Raw genomic sequence first — 10,106 nt, 5'->3', positions numbered from 1 at the left:
CCTGCTGCTTGCCCCTGTAACACCACTGTACTTTACAGACAAAGTAACCCCAAGGTTGCTGCCCTGTCAAGAGATCTTAATTTCTTCCTTAAGCAGTGGATTTTGACAGAGGAAAAGGAATGGTACAGGTGATGGGGTAAGCAGCATGTAAACTCCAGTGGCTGCTGAAAGGAGCTTGGATGATTCCCCTTGGGCAGAGGGATGTCTGGCCGTTCCCTCCCCAGCAATTGGGGGTCCCCTGTGGGGACAGGCTACTCATCTCCATCCAAAGGTTTGGCTTTTCTCACTGGGCAGATAACTGTGAGAGGTGTCAGGGCTGTTTGGGAGGCTGTTGCTGCAGTAACAGCCCTTCAGGCCTCTCCCTGGGGCTCTGGTGTGGGAGTTAATGCCACGTCTGCCTCCGAGGTGGTTTTAGAATCTCTGCTGGCTCTGGAGAGGTGGCTGAGGACTTGGTGAGAGCCTCCCACCTTCACAGCTCTGCAGAAAACCTGTGAGGCTTCACTCTCCAGACTTCAAGGAGGGGGGAAACTGTGCTTCCCTGGGTTTGAAATGAGTGTGCACTTGGACTCCTCACATTTTTTTTTTTCCAATTGGTTTTATTTTGAAAATCAAGTAATAACTAAGAGACTGAATTATTTCCAATCATCAAGCTGTAGATTAAACGTGTTTCTTTAGATATTTATTTCCTGCTGTAGGCTGCCTCGGATAAAGCTCTTCCCCAAAGCATTTATAATACATAAAATGTTCTATAAATAAGTACACTAGCTGAAGAATTAACTGCTGGCAGCAGCTTAGTTCCTTCAGGGTGACAGAGCACGTGTAGAAGTTTGCAGCTAGTCATGGAGCAGCCAAATCTCCTTTCTCCTTCGTGTCCTCCTGCCCGCGGCCCCTCCACGTGTGCTCGGTGGCTCCTGTCCCTGGGAAGGGTGCCCTGGCACACACGTCCAGGCTGGCTCTCCCAAAGACAGCAGAGCCAAAAAAGGAACATGCTGCCAAAGTCTGAGACACTGAAAAGGACAGTGGACAGCTTAGTCATACAGGGAGATGGCTTGTACTTCAGTTGGGGTGTAATAATTGGGAAAGTTGTGGAAATGCAGAGAGGAGTGTCCTTCTTTTTCCTCACAAAGCTGAAGGAAATGCCTGGGTATTTTATTCACTATTTATCAAGTCCAGCATGGCTTTTATTTCTTACTAGCTGTTGTTTTTCTCTGACTATCAAACAAGACAGTAGATGACCTCATGTCTTTTCAAGGCAGAACCAACTCCATCCGTTAACGCCGTCGCTCTTCTTTTAGATATTCCGGATCAAGTCATAAGAGTTTTCAAAGCAGACCAGCAGAGCTGTTACATCATCATCAGCAAGGACACCACAGCCAAGGAGGTGGTGAGCCACGCTGTCCACGAGTTCAACCTGACAGGAGCCCCTGAGACCTACTCCCTGTGCGAGGTGTCTGTCAGTCCTGAGGGGGTCATCAAGCAGCGCAGGCTCCCGGACCAGTTCTCCAAGCTGGCTGACAGGATCCAGCTCAACGGCCGGTAAACACCCCCTCCTTGTGCTTCCAGAGTGCTGCTCTCTGCCTTCCAGCATTGAAACATCCAAAAGAAACATCAGAGGGATGTTTTAATTAAAATACAGGTGTCTAGTAGAAGAACAAGTAAAAAACGTCCCTAACTTACACTTCCCTCTCTTTTCTTCCTTGTTTTACCTTCCTCTTCTTCACCCAGAAAACCCCCTCCCCAAAACTACAGCCAGCTTGCTTGATGACAACTAAATTTAGCAAATCAAGAGAACTCACATAGAGGCTTACATTTCAAAAGAAAACATGATATTTATTCTGACACTTCCCACATGGACTTTGGGAATTAGGGCGTACAATTAATTTCTTTCTCAATGATGTCATGTTGCAGGGAACAGATACTAACCTTCTTTTTTATGTAAACTGTTAGGAGTATTTCTGCAGTGTTAAGTGCTTCAGTTTTATTTGATGACCTGATCCATACCAGGAGAAAGTTTATTAAGTAAAGAATTCTTTAGTCTTCTTTGCTAGGCAACAGAGGGAATTTATGAGGAATAAACTTTCATATATCTGAAAGTCATCTCCTTGGGGCCAGGGAAATGAATTTTCCAAATACATCTTCATTTCCTGAATGAAAAGTGCTTTATGTAAATATTAATATGTCACACTAAATTTGTGTAAGAAACCACACTAAATTTATGTAAGAAGTGGAGAAATACATTAACAAGAGATTTCTCAGGACTAATGTGTATTTAAAATGTTATTCCACTGCTGAATTTACAAATGGCAAAGTAACTGACCTTTTGCTGAAGCTGAAAGCTGCAGCATGTTATGACTATAGTATAGAAAATACTAGCAAAGATTAAAACACCCTTTGAAATGTATTTTTTATTTCAGCAGTGATGGTGTTTTATACTAGCTGAAGTACAAGGTTATGCTGTCCCTTCTCATGCTGTCTTTGCCTCTTACACTGGGTTGTCAACAGCAACGTGGGACTACTCTCCTGTAGACACCCCTGTGGTGTCAGTGGTGCCCATGCTGATGGCTGTAATTCAATGTCTTTGTGCTCACAAACCCTCTGAAGAGCATCACTAATGTTTTCTGCTAACTCAATTACTCTAGGTATTATCTGAAAAACAACATGGAGACAGAGACCCTATGCTCAGATGAGGATGCCCAGGAGTTACTGAGAGAAAGCCAAATCTCCCTCCTCCAGCTGAGCACCATTGAGGTTGCCACTCAGCTCTCCATGAGAGACTTTGAGTTGTTCAGGAACATTGAGCCCACCGAGTACATCGATGACCTCTATAAACTGGACTCCAAAACTGGGAACGCTCACCTGAAACAGTTTGAGGATGTCATAAATCAAGAGACTTTCTGGGTCGCCATGGAAATTTTAGCAGAGCCCAACCAGCTCAAAAGAATGAAGATCATTAAGCATTTCATTAAGATTGCCCTTCACTGTCGAGAGTGCAAGAACTTCAATTCCATGTTCGCGGTCATAAGGTAAAACTCGTCCTGTTTGTCAGCTCTGTGTGCTGCCAGAGGCTCCTCTGCATGGGCTGAGAAGCAATGGGTCTGTCCTGAGCAGATAGTCCATGGGGCCTGGTGGTTTTGAGGGAATTGAGGCTTGCCAGGAGCTGGGTTGGTGCTGCAGTCTTGCCTTCCTCAGCCCTAGGTATTCAGTCTTCATAGAATGTTTGGGTTGGAAGGGGCCTCTACAGGTCATCTAGTCCAACCCCTCTGCAATAAGCAGGGACATCTCCAGCTAGGTCAGGCTGCTCAGAGCCTCATCAAGCCCTACCTTGAATGTCCCCAGGGATGGAGCCTCCACCACCTCTCTGGGCAACCTATTCCAGTGGTCTGTCACCCTCATATTAAAGAACTTTTTCCTGATGTCTAACCTAAATCTGCCCTTTTCTAGCTTAAAGCCATTACCCCTTGTGCTGTCAACACAAACCCTTGTGAATAGTCCCTCCCCAGCTTTCCTGTAGCCCCTCTCAGGTACTGGAAGGTTGCTATAAGATCCCCCAGGAGCCTCCTCTCAGGCTGAACAGCCCCAACTCCCTCAGCCTGCCCTCATAGGAGAGGGGCTCCAGCCCTCTAATCATTTTTGTGGCTCTCCTCTGGACATGCTCTATCAGGTCCATGTCCTTCTTCTGTTGGGGGCTTCAGAGCTGGACACAGTTAATGTGACTGTCTCTTCTCCAACTGTTGCCTAGCAGGGAAAGGGAAGATTTGGATGAAGCCAGGTTGATTGATGAACTTCAGAAACCTGCCTGAACACTGCTGTTATTTTCCATGGCTCTGGCACCCATTTTCCTTTCTTTTTTTTCAGCCATTGTTACTTTTTCTGTGTGCACTGAGTCATATCTGTGATGATGGGGTTACTTTATTTCTTCCTTTCATTGTAAGGACTTCCTCAAATCAGTCTTGGTCTAGTTTATTTTTCCTTTTCATTCTTTCCTGTCATCTGCTTGCTTCTCTTTTTTTTCTTCCTCTTCATTTGCACATTTGGACTTTCTCTTCAGAGTTTTATAAATGCTGTTACTTTAACAGCACAAGCTCAGCATTTCCTTTATTTGCAATTACCTTATACCCAGGTTTTACTTGGAAAAAAATAAAGGCACTGTGATTCATCAGGCAATGTTCTGAAAAAAAAGGAAATAAATTAGCTTTTGTTTTACCCTTCTTTCCAGAGGAATATGTTTGTTAGCATATGCCACTGGGGTTCTCTTCCTTGCCTTGCACTGCATAGCAATATGGTGCCATATGTTGCATGAAATAGGAGAAAACCCATCCTTGTGTAGCATGTGAAAGAGGAGCTGTGGGGTGGCCTGTGTTTGATTTTTCATGTGAGGGAAGGCTTTGCTTGTGATTTGAGAATAACTTGCAGAGAAATCTGGAAAAAAAACCAACGAAACAAGTTTTTGAACCTTTCAAAATGAGAGAGAGAATTTCAGAATAGCAAATGCAGGAATTTGTGTGATTCTGGATTTCCTAGTGAAAGCTGGAGATATCACTTCCCAGCTCTGCAGCTACAAGGACACTGCAATCATTGCAGAATATCTTGGTCAAAGTTGGTGGCAAATTATGATGAGGAGGATGGATATATTCTAATTTTATTTTTTTTTTTAATAATCTCATCCAACTCATTCTGAATATAATTTTGCTTAATGAGAATGAGGCCACAATAGCAAATTTTAGAATGTTGTCTGCTTCTAATTCTCAGTCTGTTGGTTTGTAGTGATGAACGTGCAGCCTGGTGCTCACCCAGCTTTAGAGCTCCCCTTGTGAAACCTGGTTTTTATTCCTTAAAACCAAGAAAACAACCCTTGACTTCCTTCTGAAAGGTGATGGTTCTGCTAACAGCTCCTAATGGGATGTGTCTGCCTTGCAGTGGGTTAAATCTAGCACCAGTGGCACGTCTCAGAGGCACTTGGGAGAAGTTACCCAGCAAGTATGAAAAGCACCTCAGAGACCTTCAAGATCTTTTTGATCCGTCTCGAAACATGGCAAAATACCGTAACATCCTGAGCAGCCAGAGCATGCAGCCACCAATTATTCCCCTCTTTCCTGTTGTCAAGAAGGATATCACCTTTCTGCATGAAGGTAATGTCAGGAACAAAATGTTGAATGTGCTTCAGCCCTTTTTTCAGTGCTCTGTGGTTCAAGGAATGCCTAAAAGCAGCTGCCCCCGTTAGGATGCTTTTGATGCGTCCTTTAGTAGGAGGCAAAATAAAACAGAACTCTGCATAATGGAAGAGACTGATCCTAGATAAAAATTAAATGCATATTTTAAATGTTTTTAAAGCAATGCTAGCTGGCAGTTACACTACTTCAGCTCTATTTCCCTTACAAAAGTTGCTGTGATGTGTCTAGGTTGTCGTTCTGTGTTGGGGCTGTGGTGATGTGACACCTCCTACTCTTGCTTTCAGCATTTTCAAGGGGCTTTTGTTTAAACGTTTCTATTTTGTTCCTTTTACACAAAGTTCTCTTCACAGCTGGTTGGGGTTAAACATTTCCAAATGTGCCCAGTTCTTGGTGGTGGTTTCAGAACTATCTGAACTCACTTCAGAGCGTGGACGCTGTTGATGTCAGCTCTATATTTGTATAATTTTAACATCTGTGCCGATGAATTTGGGCACGGTTCACTTACTCCTTTTTCCTCCTACTGATGCTTGTTGCTTTCAGAATAGATTAACAAGAGCAATTCTGGGTAGTCTGAGTGGGCCTGATTGTCATTTGTGTTTTGCCAGACTTTCCTGTTTTCTTGCAGTTTTGAGTGAAGGAGTTTTGTTGATGGAGGCGTATGGAGAGATGAAGGATAACGTGGGGGACTTAGAAACACACTGCACATCAAAAAAATGTTTCTAACTTTTGTTTTTCCTTTGTGTCTGTGTTCCAATGATGCAGGAAATGACTCTAAAGTGGATGGCCTGGTAAATTTTGAGAAGCTCAGAATGATTGCCAAAGAAATCCGCCAAGTTGTCCGAATGACCTCGGCAAACATGGATCCAGCTGTGATGTTCAGACAAAGGTGTGCAATTTAGAAAGGTGGTAGGATTGAAGGTGTCTCAGAGTGGGCAGGGATCTGGGCTTGTGTGTGCATCACTACGTTAATATTTCATCCTGTAACTTCCCATTGACATTCACCATCAGACCACGGTCTTCATCCAGTTATGGCAACACAACTGATGCTTCAAGACCTGCTTTCAAAAACCAATTTGTTGTCTTTAAACAGCAAAGGAGAGTAGGTTCTTGTTTTAGGAATTAATTTTTGTTAAATAAAATGTTAGTTTTGGTAGAGATTGGAGAGAGAGATAATATTAACAGGATACAATATTTGTGAGAGGGAGGGAGGAAAAGCACCTCTATCACCCATGTATAAATCTGAAATGTGGCTTCAAAACAACTCTAGTGATAACATACTCAAAATAAGCAAAATATTTTTATTTGTTCTAAGCACAGCTTGCTCCACCTACATAATGTGTGATATGTTCAGGCTGGAAGCAGGTGGAGGGTGTTTGGGTTTTTTTCTTAAAGTTGTTGGGTTTTCTTTCCTGGTGCATAATATCATCAGGCTCTGTGGTCACAAACTGCAGAATAAAAGCAGCACAGCTTCTAATCTGATGCTGCTAAACTCCAGATTATATTCAGTGGAAGTAAATATTTTCCTGCATCTGTTTGCCTCCCATTGGCTGAAGTGAAAGCATCAGCAAGTCCATGGTGTCCACAAGGACCCTGGTGCCTGCAGGTTCCTCCCAAGCTGCAGGTGTTGTCCTGCCCTTCCACTGTTTGCCTCTAGAACTAGTGGGCCTTCAGGATGCAGTTCAGGTGACAAGATAATCATAGAATGGGTTGGGTTGGAAGGGACCTTAAAAATCATCTCATTCCAACCCCTCTGCCATGAGCAGGGACACCTCCCACTAGACCAGGTTGCTCAAAGCCCTGTCCAGCCTGGTCTTGAGCAGATCCAGGGGTGGAGCAAAGATGATGTCCTGTGCTGAAGCACAACACTGTTCCCACTTCAAAAAATGACAGAATGGTGTTTGGAGCCACCTCTCAGGTGTGTATGCCAGAACACTGGAGTGAGCAGAGCACAGAGGAACCTTAATGAGCAGTGGGTACTTAATGGCCAGTAGACAAGATTCATAGAGGATCATGAATCCTGCCTGGGTTTTGTTATCCAGGCTGACTATCAGGACAGATAAATATTTTGTTTAAAATTGGTCCAGTCAAGGTTTGAGACAAAAATAACAGATCCCTTGCTAATGTAGGTAAAAGATGGATTCAGTTCAAGCTGGAGATTCACCTTCATGCTCTTGGATTGGAATTGGCAACGTTCCCTTTTTAACACAAAGTTATACAGCTGCTCATGGAGAAGTTGTTATTGCTTCTCCACAACTTTGGTGTTCAGTCTATAAATAAATCTCCCTGATGCCCCATGTGCCTTCTAAGACCTAATAAAGTCTAATCATTAAATGAATTTAATAGTAAATAGTTACCTTTAGTTATGCTTTCTAGAATTACAGAACACATTTTAATGACCATAATTTAAATCATGCACAGGAGCATAAAATGCTTAGGCATCTAATATTAGAGATAGTGCCAAAGATTAAAAGAAAATAATTCCCAGTTTTCACATCATTTACATTCATTTTCATTGCCTCTGGTGTTTGATCTATCAGTTTGTGTTATGAAGCACCAATAAATGCTTTTGAAGATTAAAAATGAACAAGAAAAGATGTTTGTTAGTAGTAGCATGAGACTTGCTAGCGAGTTCATTACCCATTAATATAGAGCATCTAGTTTTTCAGCATGTATTTGGCAACTAACTTGTTTCCAGCAAGCAATCAAGAGAAAACACCATAAACCTGACTCCTGATGATGATTTCTCATAGGCTTACTGCAGTCCTAATGCAAAGAATAAATGAATTTCATCACACTTTCTGCAAGATGAATACATTAAACCGTTCTCGCTCACTCCATCAAACTTGAACGTGACTTATGGGAAACACTGAACAAGACAATTCAATTGTTTGGTTTCTAAATTCTTAGGTTCAACTTAAAACTGATAGATATTCCTCCATATTCAAGTATTTGAGCAAGTCCTGCCATTGCATTCCATGAAAACATTGTGTTATTGTTTGAGAAGAATTTTGCTGTATAGAAATTTTTTCTTTTCTGTTCTTTCCTGTCTACATCTTTCTTCCTGACTCTCAACTGTTTTATTTTTTTCCTGTGCTTTTCTGTTCAAATACATGCTTCAATGTATATGGCTCTTGCTTACAGGAAGAAGAGGTGGAGAAGTTTGGGGTAAGTGTAGAGATGAATGCAAGTAAGATAAATAAAGATTATGCAACTCTTTAACATACTGCATCCTCCTCGTTAGTGCATGCATCTGAAATACAGCATGCATTTTATTAACCCTGCAATACATATTTTTTGGAAAACAGGAGTAAGGGGTTACAGTCAACGTTATACTGCAGCTGTAAAAATTCTGAGTTGCTTTTGTGTACTAGAAAAGTTGTTTCAGTTTTGGCTTTATGCATAAAAAACCCTGCTGTGCAGTTATATTGGAAGGGAAACTATTTTGGGTTATAAATAACTTGCTTTTTAACATGTAACAGAAAAGTTGAAGCCTTTCTGCATTTTATACTATAAGACACTTTGAATTGTCATGACTATATTTCCCTTCTGAAGTTTGAGTTCAAGCCTCAGAGTATTTATTTTTAGTATATATTTAAGATGTATCTTACATTTCATAAACCCAAATCCTCATTGATTTTGCTGGGAGTCTTGATTGTGCAAGGAGTGAATAATGAAGTGACTGCAACTGAGAGTGCTGAGACTGGCTAGTGAGGTTCCTGCCTGACACGTGGCAGTGGGTTTAAGATGCCATTGTAGCCTTATTTTATGTGTTCTTATGTGAGTTTTTGCACATAAAGTGTTATCTGTGTACCTGAGACTTGTGCTAGGCACACTGGGGAGAGCAGGTTTGGCTACTGGTCCCCAGTTGGGAAATCAGCAACATGGGGGTGCCCTTGGTGTAGGAGGGTGGTCAGTGGCCAACTGCTCATGGGGAGGAGGACCTAGAACCCTGTGGGGCCACCATAATTTCTAATCCTTGGAGTTAATGTGAACACAAGTGAATAAAGAAAAAAATAATTTTTGAAGGAAATTCAATTAAATTGCCTTAAAAAGGTCAAGTCTTGTTTCTTGTTTTTTCAAGCTCAGTGTGCTCGATTCCTTGGGCTTCTTCAAACAATATGTTTCATTCTGACTCTTTTTAGCTGTTACGGCTCTTCTGTGCTGGAAGTTGTTTATTCTGCCACTTGTGATTCTGTAAACACACCCAAGATGTTGATAAATGTCTGTAAACACACCCAAGACATTGATAAACATCTTTACAAGTAATTTACCCATTTAAAATGAAGCTATTCTGAATGTTTGAAAAACCTACCACAAGTAAACAACTTAAAACAACTTTATTGACAGTTTCCATAGGAAATGACTTCCAGTGTACACTGATCTTCATATATATATATATAAAAAAAGTGCTTTAGGACTGGTGTGGCCATAGGACTTTGGACAGGTGAAGCAGAGGTGATGTGTGTATTTGAACTACACCAAGATGAGTTGTTTGGGCAGCGATTCAGTGTCAACAGGAGCGACTGTCAGAAGAGTGACTGGTGTACATGAACAATTTGGGGATTATTTGGTTTGGCTTCAATTGCTGATAGAACTGGCAGCTCAAAATCAGGAGCACTGAAGAGTGTTGTCTTTTATAGATGCAAGTCTGTACAAGTCTGGGCATAGGTGTATTCTCACTGCCTACCTGACCCTGCTGAGAGACATTTTCTAATGAGCTGCTCTTCTTTGAATGTTCTTAATTGCAGAAAAAAGTGGGGTGTGTAACATAATGTACTTTGCATATTTAACAGAATTTTCCCCCTTAAACATTGTCAGAAGCTCAGTTTTCTAAGAGGATGACACGAGTCACTCACTGCTGTACTCAGCTGAATTGTGAGAAGTTTCTGCTGGGAGGCTGGTGCAGACAGTGGGCACCAGATACCCTCAGCTGTG

General features: G+C 41.9%; 1 protein-coding gene across 1 annotated transcript in view; it reads left to right on the top strand.

Annotated features, from left to right (window-relative positions):
* RAPGEF6 (Rap guanine nucleotide exchange factor (GEF) 6) overlaps window positions 1-10,106 on the top strand; it is a gene marked incomplete at its 5' end in the record, with an annotated part of 34,706 nt that overhangs the window by 9,843 nt on the left and 14,757 nt on the right. Inside the window, 5 exons of the mRNA XM_008936073.1 lie at window positions 1,296-1,536; window positions 2,640-3,023; window positions 4,918-5,129; window positions 5,934-6,057; window positions 8,313-8,336. Of these exons, the coding sequence (XP_008934321.1) occupies window positions 1,296-1,536; window positions 2,640-3,023; window positions 4,918-5,129; window positions 5,934-6,057; window positions 8,313-8,336 (985 nt within the window). The remainder of the gene's footprint in view (window positions 1-1,295; window positions 1,537-2,639; window positions 3,024-4,917; window positions 5,130-5,933; window positions 6,058-8,312; window positions 8,337-10,106) is intronic.

This window comes from Merops nubicus, unplaced genomic scaffold, assembly GCF_000691845.1.
Source record: "Merops nubicus isolate BGI_N331 unplaced genomic scaffold, ASM69184v1 scaffold6442, whole genome shotgun sequence".
Taxonomy (NCBI): domain Eukaryota; kingdom Metazoa; phylum Chordata; class Aves; order Coraciiformes; family Meropidae; genus Merops; species Merops nubicus.
This window is presented reverse-complemented; position numbering and strand designations above follow the sequence as displayed.